This window comes from Paramacrobiotus metropolitanus, unplaced genomic scaffold (assembly GCF_019649055.1).
Source record: "Paramacrobiotus metropolitanus isolate TYO unplaced genomic scaffold, Prichtersi_v1.0 Parri_scaffold0000004, whole genome shotgun sequence".
NCBI classification, from domain to species: domain Eukaryota; kingdom Metazoa; phylum Tardigrada; class Eutardigrada; order Parachela; family Macrobiotidae; genus Paramacrobiotus; species Paramacrobiotus metropolitanus.
The window spans coordinates 2907354-2920791 of NW_026570224.1; the positions used below are offsets into that span (position 1 = coordinate 2907354).

The 13438-nt window shown below is 39.8% G+C and overlaps 3 protein-coding genes across 3 annotated transcripts; all 3 read right to left on the reverse strand.

The window, feature by feature from the left end:
• Positions 1 to 127: 127 nt before the first annotated feature.
• LOC129601139 (eukaryotic translation initiation factor 2-alpha kinase-like) lies at positions 128 to 6581 on the reverse strand. Its single transcript, XM_055499872.1, has 13 exons — positions 6159 to 6581; positions 5613 to 5921; positions 5328 to 5430; positions 5041 to 5178; positions 4881 to 4909; positions 3857 to 3964; positions 3161 to 3355; positions 2921 to 3095; positions 1905 to 2503; positions 1554 to 1644; positions 1232 to 1350; positions 726 to 959; positions 128 to 586 (listed from the first exon to the last, which is right to left on the reverse strand). The coding sequence occupies exons 3-13, from the start codon at positions 5380 to 5382 to the stop codon at positions 506 to 508; spliced, it is 1824 nt and encodes a 607-aa protein (XP_055355847.1). The 5' UTR covers positions 5383 to 5430; positions 5613 to 5921; positions 6159 to 6581; the 3' UTR covers positions 128 to 505.
• Positions 6582 to 6986: 405 nt separating this feature from the next.
• LOC129580762 (melatonin receptor type 1B-like) lies at positions 6987 to 7841 on the reverse strand. The gene has a single exon (XM_055471423.1). The coding sequence runs from the start codon at positions 7839 to 7841 to the stop codon at positions 6987 to 6989; it is 855 nt and encodes a 284-aa protein (XP_055327398.1).
• A 3209-nt stretch (positions 7842 to 11050) lies between these two features.
• Positions 11051 to 13359, reverse strand: LOC129601148 (uncharacterized). Its single transcript, XM_055499885.1, has 4 exons — positions 13119 to 13359; positions 12573 to 13022; positions 11782 to 11940; positions 11051 to 11509 (listed from the first exon to the last, which is right to left on the reverse strand). Exons 1-4 carry the CDS (start codon positions 13156 to 13158, stop codon positions 11364 to 11366), a joined length of 795 nt encoding a protein of 264 aa, XP_055355860.1. The 5' UTR covers positions 13159 to 13359; the 3' UTR covers positions 11051 to 11363.
• Positions 13360 to 13438: the final 79 nt, after the last annotated feature.

Genomic DNA, 13438 nt, shown 5'->3' on the forward strand with positions numbered 1-13438 from the left:
CTTATATACATATTTATATGTGCACAATAAATAACGAAGGATTATCAAGCTTTGTTAAACGACTCTTCGTAACAATTTTGTGTGGAACTAAAGAAACCCTAGAACCGTAGTGTACGGAGTGATTGCGTCTTTTCCGCTTTTTTTTAATGGGAATAATATCCCATAAGCAGCCATTTAGGTGAGCCAGAGCCATCTGTATCCCATCTGTTGCCAGAATCAACATGGGTCTCTCGACGCCAGGAAAGCGAAAATAAATCGACAACGATTTTTTACGTCAATGCGAGAACAACAGTCATGTTTTGCTAGCCTGTGAGCACCACTACAGGCTACGAAAGACATGAAAATACTGTCAAAAACAAACACACTTTGCAGCCAAACAAACAGGCTTTATCATCAACGGATTTGCCACCACACTATGGAAAGACAAACAAATTATTATTTTACATCGGGAGCAGTCGTAATGTTACAGAAGCCAGTACTACAATCCTTGCAAATTTTAATCACATTATTCTGAATTTCCGGGCAGATTTTTCTCCGCCAGCGCTGCTTGCAATTGGTTGACCTGCTGCTGAAGATTCTGAATAATCTGGAAAACGCAAATAAAACGTGAATTGTGCACACGAACGGTTCCAGTTAACTTTTAAATTAAGCCAGCTTCGAGTACCGGTCTAACAATTATCGCACTACTGACGTTTTTGCTGTCTGGATGAGAAGATAAGCCTTACCAAATCTCGGTTAAGAAACAGATCTGATGTAAGGATTTCGCGTGCTTCTGGTCGCGTCCTAGCATCCGTCCGTAACAATGACTGTATCACTTTTGCATGAGCGGGATAATTGATTACGAATTCGGGAGGCAAGCGGCCAGACCTAATAGCAGACAATGCAATGGCACGTTCCATTTCCGTGGCAAACACGGACAAGATTTCGAACATCACGATGCCCAAGCTAAACATATCCGACTGCAAAACAAAACGCTCTTTGTTTCTGACGTCGTGACAAAATGAAGTTTCACGTCAGTGTGAAGAGTGTCATAAAACCGTGCATTACCACAAAAGCCATGGTAATGGTCATTTGCGAGCACAAACTCTTAAGCGATACAAATTATGCCCTTAAGTCACCGCAAGCTGCACGAATGGTCCGAAATCATACTTGAAATAAATAAATCGTGTCTTTATAATATAACTGAATCGAAGGGAAGATTTAAATGCCTTAGTCAATGACTCAATGGTACCTTAATATCGTAAGCGGATCCATGCAACTGCTCAGGTGAGGCGTACGTTACAGTTCCCACACCGGCACTGAGTCGGCGTCCTAATGATCCTAATGATGGCACCGGGGAGAAAAAAGCATCTGAAAAATTTGACAGTTTTATTAGCGCAAAATGCAAATGATTAAAGAAATGCAAGGTAACTCGCTTTATCTGAGTTCAAGTGCTTTCTGCCTGCATCAGTATTTATCAGTATTGCCAGTATTCCAGTGTAGCTCACAGATTAATGGACTTTTTTAAAGCGGAACGACCATTCAATTCCAGACATTTTCAACGGTTTGCTTACCATCGTTAGAAGTCAGAAGATCTTTTCTTGCCAAACCAAAATCTCCGATCATCACACGATTATCACACGTATGGAAAAATATGTTACGCGGCTGAAATAAAAAAAGCCGCACGGTAACGTATCAGCAACAAGTTGTACGAGCAGCGGCTAGTAAGTCATTAACCAGATATTAAAAACCGTACTGCAAAATAACAAACTCGCTATGTTCGCAATCAATAGTTCTCCGGAGCGGTGACGGAAGAAATTAGAAAAAACAGTAAAACATATTTTAATTGATCTCTTTCTAAAAAGCAGAACAACAACAAACGTAAACAGTCTAAAGAAAGTGAAATTTCGCAACTATCGCCATACCTTCAGATCACGATGGATTAAACCTTTCGAATGAATATAATCAATCCCTTTCAGAATATGCTTCAAAATCTTATTGCACTCAATAACATCAACGAGTACCGCGCTATCTTTCGCGGTGTCATCGTCCATTTCTCCCATACCATTGGGAGAATTCCTCTCTCTTAACCAATCCCGTAGCGTCTTTCCACACAGCTCCATTTGTATGAAAAGCGTGACGGGTGTCTGCGACAAAGTTGCGGCTTGGAATTTAAAAGTGGGCAAATGGGACTGCAGGGTGGAAAAGTCAGTATTATCGACCATCCGGAGACGTTTCTTTTCATCGGGCGCACTTGGGGGCACCATGGCGGAATCGCCACTAACCACCAGCGGCGCCAAATCAGGCTCCGAATCACCGCGTGCAAAAACAATCCCGTCTTCCTCAGCAGAGTCCTCTGTAATATTCATGATCGGGCCTCGGCGAATGTCGATGGGATTCGGTGCAGGGCGACGATTGTGACCATTCAACTTGGAAGCCGGTGAGTCCAACTGGGCGTGTTGCGCAGATATTTCCAGATCTGAGTGAGACTGGTTCGGAGTGCCCGCTTTCGACGGCATTGAATCTGCCAAAAAAAACCATTTCAGGGAACGTGGCATTGACATGTCAATTTGCTTTCTGAAAAAAATATAAACTGTTTTTCGCTTAGAAAATCTAAACACTACTCACTTTTCTTGAAAATGTCTATGGAAAAACCGCCATAGAAGTAGGAGCAACAACTTAAACTGCTAGGTAAATATTATAGTTTACAATCAGGAGGAAACAAAAAACGTCAACAACTAAAATTCGTTCACTAATAAAGAACCAGCTGTTTAACAACAAAATTTATCCAAAATAGAATCCAAGACTCAGAAACAGATAGTCTATACGTTAAGTATAATCAAAAGCGTTAAGTAAAACGATAAATTAAAGATTCTAAAAGAACATCAGGCTACATGTCGCTAGAGTTTATGTTTATGAATATCGCATTACAGTCATATACCATTTTCTGCTTCCATTTCCAACCAAGCCGCATTATAACCGACGACATGTTTGTGATGCAATCCGGCCAACACTTTCACCTCTCTAAAGATTTTCAGTATATTCTCGCGAGAACTTTTCTTGGGCAAACGAATTTTCTTGACTGCGTATTCCTGACCATCCACTCGATTTCTTGCCTACAGTAACAAGAGCTTTGAAAATTCAAACTCAACTGCAAATTATCAGACAATTAACTGTTTACTCGATATACTCGTCCAAAGCCGCCGTGCCCGATCAAATTCAGCTCCTCAAACTCCTCCTGATAGCGCGAAGGCATAAGAACAAAATGGTCAGGTCCTTGTCCGTGATGATTTAATGCGGAGGAAATACTGCGCAATGCGAATCCGTTACCGGGGCTTTTGGACAACGGCATACCCAGTGCTTTCATTTTATTCGCCTGCATGAAAGTCAAAATTACTTACAACAATGAAAATGACCTTTATTCGCCTGCATGAAAGTCAAAATTACTTACAACAATGAAAACGACCAACTGAATGGCTGGACACTCTACTGAATTCGCTTTCTTATACCAGAAACGACCAGTTATTACCAGAACTGCAATTTCCAATTTCTTCGACAATCACGTAGCGGTTAGTACGAATGCTAGAGCTGTAAATCTCGAAACATAAACGCAGAACTTAACTGGTTTTGCTTGCTTAAGTTTATGAATAAAGTTCCAAATCAAGAAATAATTACACAAAATTTTGTAATAACTACGGTATGCGTTAAAGAAAAATTACAAACAAAAATCGAAACATGAACGCTGAAATTAACTGGTTTTGCTTGCTTAAGTTTATGAATCACGTTTCAAATTAAAAAATTAAAATTAAGAACACAAAATTTTGTAATAACTGCGATGCGTTAGAAAAACTTACAACATGGGAAACGTTTGATGTACCTGCTCGGAAGCTATCACTTGTCCCATTTTGAGAATCTGCATAAATGTTTCCCGGTACCTAGCCCGCACGGCTGCGAGCTCGTCAATGTACGCCAAAGGGGAGAGGAGCTAAAAATATGCACTGCGGCTTAAAATAAACGCCTCAAGAACGAAATATTGATTTTCAAAGCAACAGCCACAGGATATTTGGTGTGCGGTAACAGATATTCTTTATCAGTAGAGCAGAGTGCTGAATGCTACTGAGCATAAATAAAAACATACGGATATCGGATTTCCCGGTTGATATCAATCCCTTAAATTCATATCTAAATATGTAGTCAAACTGTATTAACAGTGAGTGAATTAAAACATCCAGATTATTCGATTTATTATACTTTATTCTTCGAAAACAATTTGATAATTTACGACGTCGGTATTCTACCGCAAACAAAATGAATAAACCGGTCTAATCATCCGAAAACAAACGTGAGAAAATATTGCTGAACCGCATATATATTTCTAATAGGTAGCCACACTGCACAGTTGCATTCCATAAAACAAATTACAATAAACTCACACAAAACAGTGGCGGTAAAACTCGTGCCTCATGTATGGTTTATACAGACAGGAGTATTTATTAAAATTCCGTTGTCTTCAGACTTCAGTATTCACGTTCAAATGGGGTATTTTATTTCTTAAAATAAATTTCAGCAAAGAGATTTTTAAAATTGTTGTAGCGTGCCAACTACTCTGTAAATACGCAATCCAATACTGCGGAGAAAACTCAGTTTCGTAACCCTATTTTATTTTGATTTTAAGATTCGTTCAGGATTAAAAATAAAACTTGTATGTCCAGTTAAAATTTCGTAGAAACTTGACAGATCAGCTTTTATCTTGACAGATCACTTGACAGATCAGCTTTTATCCAAATTCCAAATTAGCAAACTCTTTGGTTTACGTACTGTATTTCAGGTTTCAGTAAATAAAATAATTTCCAATTTCAGGAAATTAAAATATCAAACGACTGAAAGAAGGAAAATCTTACCGACATCTCCACAAGCTGGTCGCAGACCACTGCAACAAAAACGACAACGGTGGAAACTCGGTAACATCCACGAATAAACAGCATCGATATGACGACATATCGCGGTACAGCCGGAGGCATATGCATTTGCCAAAAATGCTAATCGTTCCTGTGATCTTACCACGAAAAAGTATATCACGCCGTTCATCATGCTCGTAGAAACTGCAGAGTTCCTCCACCAGCGTCGACACCAACAAACTCACTGTCATAACATTGGGATTGCCATTTAATCCTTTGAGATGCTCAGCAAGAAGAGAATCTGTACCGGAAAGATATAATTACGCAACTTACTTACATCAACGCACAAGTGTTATCAGTAATTATTATTGTTATTGCTTGTACAAGTACTGTAACCACTGCGCTCTAATCGTAATTCATGCTAACTCAACCTGACAACAGTCTACCTACCACTTTTCTTCAGGGGCGGCAGATCACCAGGCTCCTTCTTTTTCTTTGTATCCATGATCGCAAATAACGAACAAAAAACTCAGGTTAATCACGCTTTCGCCATCTAGCAAAAGAAAACTCAATAAATAAGCACAGAACCTAAATTTTACAAGTTCCAGTAGTATTCCAGGCACTCGCACAGTATTAAACTAGAAACCATGTTTTTTTCAAGACGATGTTCACGACGTTTCAGTAACTCAGTTTATGTAAAAACTGCGATATCTGCCGCCCGAAGGTGCTAGTTACCAACTGAAATATGCCGCAGAGCGTATTCTCTTCTGGTACCGCGGGTACGTTAAAGCGGCTGCTCGCCGAAGGCCTCTCGACGAGGCCGGCTCATGACGCTGTGGATTTTGTTGGTGACATATGCTGTTAATGATTATGTTATTCTTGGCAGCGGGCAGTTTAAAAATAAGGATACGGAGGGAATACACGGGAAAGGTGTTTTCCGCCGTGCCTGGGTGTGGCAAATTAGCAATCAATGTGGAACGATTACTTGGATTTCACCGCAGTATCAAGGTTGCACGTATAACATACTCGTAGTACATATTTGACCTTTAAACCAAACAAAAAAAAGGTATAAGTATACAGAAGTAGCTGATAGCTATAATTTCCACCTAAATCTACATCAAACAATGCAAGATACAGATACTGAATTTCGAATTGATTTACTTTAGAATTTTTATGTTGTAACAAAACGCTAACAAATTTTCAGTTATATAAGGCAAACAAAAAGCACACTGCACGCGTTAGAACTGATTGTGAGTTGATTGTGCGCGGTATCCCACTCACTTTAATATCTATGGCAGTCTTGTCTTGTGCATATCTTCCATGAAGTTGCATCAGCTTCAATAGCTTCGGAGGCGGTGACTCATATGTGACAATCGGTTGGTAATTAACGCTCCTTTTCCGATGCAGGAAAAAATATGTGCGAGTATAACAAAATAATAATTCAAAAAATGTAAGTTATCTGGACAGCGCTTTGGCGGCGCCGGAAGCTAATTATTGCATAACAACAATTACCATTATATTGCATCTGGCCGGGGTTTCGGCGCCTTGCGGTTTTGCACTGTAGAAGCGTATACCATTCACATGGAAAGTTAATGAAACTGCAGTATTCTATATTTTGTGTCAGTACAATTCCATCGCTTATAAGTCTTATCGTAATTGGTTGTTCTTGTCTGCAGCGTGTTGTCCGAAACTTTCTTCATTCGTTGAAAAATGTACTATCGGAAGTGCATTAGCTGTGACAACATTTTACTGTGACATCATCGGCTGCGGTGTACGCATATTACAAAGTAGTAACTACTAATAACTGTCCGAGGTAAACAAAACAGCACAAAAGCGCCAATTTGACTGTTGCATATAAAAATATATCTGTAGATATAAAATAGAAAGTCGTGAGATGCAAAAACAGCTTGCGTATAAAAAGGACGAGCTGCGTTTCAGTTAAAAACTTTACTTTGATTTTTTTATATAGCACCGGTGTGCCAACATAATAAATAACTATTATTGTACTTGTTATGGTTGTGTAACGTGTTGATCTGCAACGTGTCTCGGATCAGCTCGGCTGATTTACGCGGGATCATATCAAAGCGAACTACAACCGCGTGCCTTAAATTAGGTATCCACCGAACAGCTTAATCGGGCACCATAAACACTAGTGGACAGATCAGTCATTTGTAATTCATCCAGTTCCGGCATGCTCTTCTTCGTCGAACTCTCTAGATCTGCCGACTGGAGGCTGCCCGTTTCAGGCAGTTGTTTACGATAGCCCTGTCGATGTCTCCAGGAATGCGAGTGACAGCGCAACAACTGCGACCGCGGCACACCCAGAATGATCAGGTAACCGCGACGGAAGTGATCGATCGATGCCCCGTACACAATACAATTAATTGAACTGTTCCCGTGCGCCAGGAGAATGGTCAGAATATACCACACCGGATCAACATCTTTCCCGCGACCCAGTAAGATTACCACGGCCACAGGGAGCCACATCACAACGAAAATGATGTACACTCGGAATAGGGCCTGGGCCATCTTGACATTCTGCCGGAAGAGTCGTTGGCGCTGTTTGCGGTGTACACGTTCGGCGCGGGTGCGCTTCACGGCGCCGCTCAGCAGACGATGCCGGACGAGATTGGAATCCTTAACTTTACGATAGATGCCCAGATAGGCCAGGAAGCTGAGGGTAATGGGAATGCAAACACCCACACCAATGTAGAACAATGCATAGGAATGTACATGATTGGCGAATGTGCACACATAGAACACTTCGCTAAACCGATTATCGCCCCAGCCGACGTGGTTGGGCAATTCGATCATGTAAATCAGGGTCCATACAGCCACACACAACACAATCGTGCGTCCACCTGTGTAGATTTTGTTGTAGGAATCATGATGACATATGAGGACGTATCTGCAACTTCCAAGTAATTCATCGCTACCAACGTTTTCGTAGGTGAATGTTTGCATTCAGGTTGTGCATAAAGAAAATGTTATTATGGTGCAGCTAAAAAATAACCTAATAAAGCTGCTATGAAAAGTTAATTGGCGTGAAACATATGCAAACTGACTGCACAGTAGTGCAGTAACTAGTACCCAGCCAGCTTTCCCATCGTGTAAGCTAGGCTTGGGAATTAGTAGAGTGGTCCACGTATTTATTAGTGACGTACCGATTAACCGAGATCATAAAAATATTCCAAGTCGAAGATAAACAGCCGGTCGCACAAAGAGTAGAAATAACTGCAAATTAAAGAGCTTTTGATTACCAAGCTGCTTATTACGTTTTTAAGGGCCTTTCCAAAAATGTGCAGTACTAACCGTACGTACCTTAAAATACTGTGTGTACATTCATATTTTGTATACGTACTACGTAGGTATAGCTTGGTGGTAAAGTACTGATTAATTATTATCAAAATAGTTTACTGGTAAAACAAAAAACAGTTATACAAGAATTCTGTGTCTATCAGAATAACATAAGGATGTCGCTCTCACCCGAACAGAGAACTGGATGATTTTCAAACCACTGCTCTCCCCACAAAGCACCTGAAAACAAATAGGCTTTTACTGGTGCATAAAAACGTCCGAGCAATCACGTCTTTTATGAAAAAGGGGCATGTATTATCGGTGCAAGAACAATTATAAAGATTTAGGGTCCCCAGATTAGTAGATAAGGTACAGCTTGATACAATTTTAAGAAAAAAGAACCCTGTCTACAGGCTTGTATTCAGTTGATTTACCAATTATATTAGAAGGTTGCGTGACTGCAGTAACAAATAGGTCCGCCAACGAGAGGTTTACAATACTGCAAAAAACAAGATAATGGTGATAATGTTACCGGCACTTGTAATTCCGTATGAATCACTTAATTTGTTGGGATCGTGTTGCAAAATTCATTACCACTGTTTCTTACAACGCATTGGAGGTAATTCGTAGCTCCGGAACAACACATACGGCTCCCATAACCTTTATTAAAAAATCAGAATTACAGATTTGAAGCTCGATATGTGATATAAAATTTACAAATGTGCAACCGCAAAGGCGGCTTTCTGAGAAAGAGATAGACATTTGCATAAGCAAGACAGAATAGCGATTTGCAAAAACACCCAAACTGACAAATTATTCATTTATAGTGAAAATCACAGTCACATATTGTTGTGCGCATTATAAATACATACTATATAAAATTAATGCAGACACTTATACCATTATGTTAAAAATTACAACTTAGACAAACTGACGCGGATTTGGTATAGAGAAACAAAATGTTATAGTTTAATACGAGTACAGCTACACAGCATCTGTTTTGTCCATGTGATGCAACCGCATGTAGGTTTTACAGTTTAATTCCACTCAAAAGCAAGACATGGTCGAGAATGTTAAATTAATATAGCACCACACAACAATATTAATACGCCAACCCGAAATAAATACCTCTATAGAAACTCACAAGTAAACAAAAGGCACCTTTTATCTTCGCTATATACAATGCAGTAATTCATTATTGTGCAAATTAATTACTTTACCAGAATATTTCCAAAGGTTCCGAAAACACTTTGCATTCCCAAACAGATTACGAAAAAGTACTGCAATGCTGGTCGCTCATCCAAGGGATGCACATGTTCGGTACGAACTGAAATGTTGTGAATATGGTCAGTGACGGGGGTCTCGTTTGCAGAGATAATCCAGGCGTCCATAGCGGGGTTCCAGTTTTGGGTACTAAGTAGAGTAGCAATCCGTCTTGCAGTACTCATGTAATTAATTTAATTAATTACATTGATAATTATTGTCATGCCAGATATACAACAGGAGCCATGTACTACAACAAACAGAACCTTTCTGCGGAGAAGATTGCGCTCTCCACGTCATCTATGCACAAATTAAAAGCGTAAGTATAACACAGAAGGTCAATATTTTGCCAAAAATTGTAATTATTGTTGAGCAAGTAGAAGACAAAGCAATCCAGTCGAAATTGCGCTGCACCTATACGTCTCTAAGTACTTTGAGGGCACAGTTTTTGCGAGAGCGTAAAATTCTGCGGCAAAAAATTTTATAAGTTTGTCTTAAATTATGAATAAAATAAACTTCATAGGTACGGATCCTAGCGCGCTGATCATGCATTACTCAAAATGCAGATATGCAGGTTTAGAACAACAAGTTAAGGATTTTCCAGAAGGATATTCCTTCCGTAAGTGTATATGCTTTTAACATCCAATATCCAGACTGATGTCAGCTTATTGGCTCTGTTTAATCGTATCAGTGTTGTAATCACATCCAGCCTCATGTAGCCTGCAGCATCACTTTTTCCGGCAACATCAATAATGGAATTAATTATTAATACTTGTATCATAGAAGCACGGCACTAAGCCTTTAAGATACACGAAATGAAATTTACGAATCACCGATGCAGATAACTCATTAATTAAACAAAAAGGATACAGTGTTATCTGCACGATACAGTTTAAAGAATCCGAGATGGTCTTTAGCCGACGGTATCATTGATCATGTTATGGAATGATAAAGCCAAGTCCCGGATATCAACACTGGATGCCGATCGTAGTAGTCCAAAGCTGCCAGCAAACGTTTCCGGAGATGACGGAAATTGTTATGGTAATTTAGCTGGATGTGGTTTAGTCGTAATTGCATGTTCGTGAATGGCTGAGTGCCCCATCTTACTGCAGTATGGGATCGTCTCGCAATGCAAAATAATTGTAATTATGGTAATTACCAGTTTACCACTACCGTCGCCTGGCCTCACTAGCAAACCCGGTCAGGATGGTGATTGGTGAGGGCAGAATTAAATGCACAACAGCCTGCAAAGGGCTACCTGCACATGATAGCATATCCAGTTTCGCAAGATTCTAACTTTTATTACACAAGGAGGAGTAATCTTAAACTTAAAGGGATGAATGATTGTCCGACACGGAAACATGTAAGCAAGAATAGATGATGTAGAGGAACAAGTGTTTATATTATATTAATCGTAAGTCAGGGCGATCACCTGTACATGTACTGTCGATGATCATGAGTGGGCCTACGTATACATGGTTCATGTTAGTAGTTACAACTCTGTGTGTAGAAGATTCTTCAACATTACATGACGCTTAACGCATCTTTTCTATGCGAGTAGCGATATATTACAAAACTATTATGACCAATACAACCGATAACATGACGATTGGAAGCGGAAAAGACTGCTCCCGATTTATCCCACATCCCACAGTTTTTCGTACCACTCACTTGAATAAATATTGGTTTTAAAATTAGGCTTTCTAAAAGCAGTTGTGCAACATAAATATCGGAGTCGTATTAATTTATATCCACTAAAAGCAATGATAACAGCAAACGGATTGTCATATTTAGATGCGCCTCATAACAATCTTTCGACAGGGTATGATCCTGTATATTGACATTGTGCAGCGCTAAGCCAATATATCTGTACATTCAGAGATGCTTAAAAATACTTATTTTGTGAAAGAATTTGTCAGTATTTGGCTATCTTCCAAACGGTCTACCATGCCCGTGATGACCATGCTGGAAGCTCCAGTGATGGAAAGTAGAAGGGCTCTGCATACTCCCAGCCTGTGTAGAAGGACACCTCAGCTGACAAGGGCATGAGCCCTGACAACGTATTCCGATACCTGCCAGTCACCAAGCGTTTATTTACATCACTTCTCGGTATAAATTGTAGATACTAGAGTACAAAATAAATTAACTACGATGTAAGTCTTTATGTTCAAACTTATTTGCATCCAGTACTATTTCCAGAAAATTGAAGGGGTGTTTATATGACGTTTTGCTTCTTATCAGAAAGTTCCTTCTCGTTTATTCATTCAGTAAAATTACGAAAACAGTGACCGGCACTAGAAAGGTAGAGACTGAATATCATAGAAAAGCTGTTATGTTTTCTTACTTGGTGATGTTGACATCACTCCCAAGGCAAAATTTGCTGAGGAAGATGACACTCGGGTGTTCAGACACACGGGTCCTGTGTTATCCTGTCTAGATAAAGCACTTCCGCTATTGACTTCTTGAATGGCAGCCGCCAAGTCACATGGGCGTCCACCTAGCTCTGAGCAAAAAGGCAGTTCTTATGCTATACTTGTACGGTAAAATTTAATAACGTAATAGCGTACGCAATGCATTGTTCGCAGATACTCTACTGCAGATCTAGTACAGCAGGTGGGTTGCTCGTTATTGTTTTAATACTTCGTATCGTTTTGCAGTAACAGCCAGTTCACACAACAAAATTGTTCCGATGAGCATTACTTAATTAAAACGGATCAAAATTTCCAGTTAATTTTAGACCTCCTATGTGACTTATTTGGCTGACTATAGAAGTCCGTACGCTAAGTTTTTTCCCATACGTACGTAGAAGTGTAATGTTGCTTTGCAGAAGTGTTAAGGCACACAAAATTTAAGACGAAAAGGATTATGTACACGTAACTATCGACCTATCGTATATTGCATGGTTGCCGTTCAACTGCTTAAATCTACCTTCGAATTCTATTGATAAAATTGTAAAGTGTAAAAAAAGCTGTTTGTGCTATTTGAGGATCGAGAACCGTAATCAAATACTTCCGCGATTTTTTCGTAGGTTTGTTACTTATACAAGAAAACTGCAGCATTAGTGTCCCTGGTTATTTCCGGGATTAAGGTAGTTCGTGGCTGCACGATCGAGACCAATTCCAACTGGGTGCTTACCCGAATTCGCGGCTTGCGCATTGACAAATTGACAGACATCCGTATACATATTGTTGTCTGTTCCACAAATGCGATAGTTTGTCATTGTGGTCGATGCGCCATTATAGCCAAAAGGACCACCAAAGTGTCTCTGGCCAAAATTATTTCCTTGTCCACGATCAACATTGGGGTTATTCGATGACAAAGGCGGGATCAGATTCCCAGGAACGTTGTTGGATGGGAATGGATTTGCCGGATAGTTTGGATTGTTCGGATAAGGGTTTATGGACGGCTGATTCGGATACTGGTTAACCGGAAGCTGTCCTCCTGGATAAACATAATTGTTGTTCGGGATTTGAGATGGATATGTGTTGTACAGTCCTTGCTGCTGAGACGCACAGACACAGTTTGGCGGCGAAAGGTTGTTTTGTGAAGAATAGAAATACGATGGAAACTGGGCATCGGAAACAGCTGAAAAATTTAAGGGCAAATCAGTAAACCGTTTTAAGAATTAAAGAAATGTCACATAATTATATCAAAAACCAGGGTTATCAATTCATACTGCACCTGTAAAAGTAATCAATATTAATAAGGTTGACGATGACATTTTTCCAAGTGAATGCGAAAATTTATATGCAGGAACTTCCTATATGTACTTAGAGCTATCCGTCACAAGAATTTTGATACTGCGTTAACGATTTACGGCAATTTTCTGGAAACCCAAACATCAAAGAAATGACTTCGGCATTTTTGGTTGTGCTGGTTTAAATACTAACTCGAGAACAATATAATTCCGATACGTACCAAATACTTCAATATGATGGGTTACACTCGGAACAGGATGGTGAAAACGTCTGAATCACTTCGGTTCTACGGATATTTCCTGG

What these genes read in the sequence shown, in the direction of transcription:
- LOC129601139 (XM_055499872.1), bottom strand. Translation starts at nt 5,382, where the DNA reads ATGGATACAAAGAAAAAGAAGGAGCCTGGTGATCTGCCGCCCCTGAAG. An exon ending in ACCAGCTTGTGGAGATGTCG is followed by an intron (nt 3,965 to 4,880) that starts GTAAGATTTTCC and finishes GCATATTTTTAG; the next exon opens with CTCCTCTCCCCTTTGGCGTA. An exon ending in TGTTTCTTAACCGAGATTTG is followed by an intron (nt 587 to 725) that starts GTAAGGCTTATC and finishes TGCGTTTTCCAG; the next exon opens with ATTATTCAGAATCTTCAGCA.
- LOC129580762 (XM_055471423.1), bottom strand. Translation starts at nt 7,841, where the DNA reads ATGCAAACATTCACCTACGAAAACGTTGGTAGCGATGAATTACTTGGA.
- LOC129601148 (XM_055499885.1), bottom strand. Translation starts at nt 13,158, where the DNA reads ATGTCATCGTCAACCTTATTAATATTGATTACTTTTACAG. An exon ending in AATATTGATTACTTTTACAG is followed by an intron (nt 13,023 to 13,118) that starts GTGCAGTATGAA and finishes TAAATTTTTCAG; the next exon opens with CTGTTTCCGATGCCCAGTTT. An exon ending in TGCGCAAGCCGCGAATTCGG is followed by an intron (nt 11,941 to 12,572) that starts GTAAGCACCCAG and finishes CTTTTTGCTCAG; the next exon opens with AGCTAGGTGGACGCCCATGT.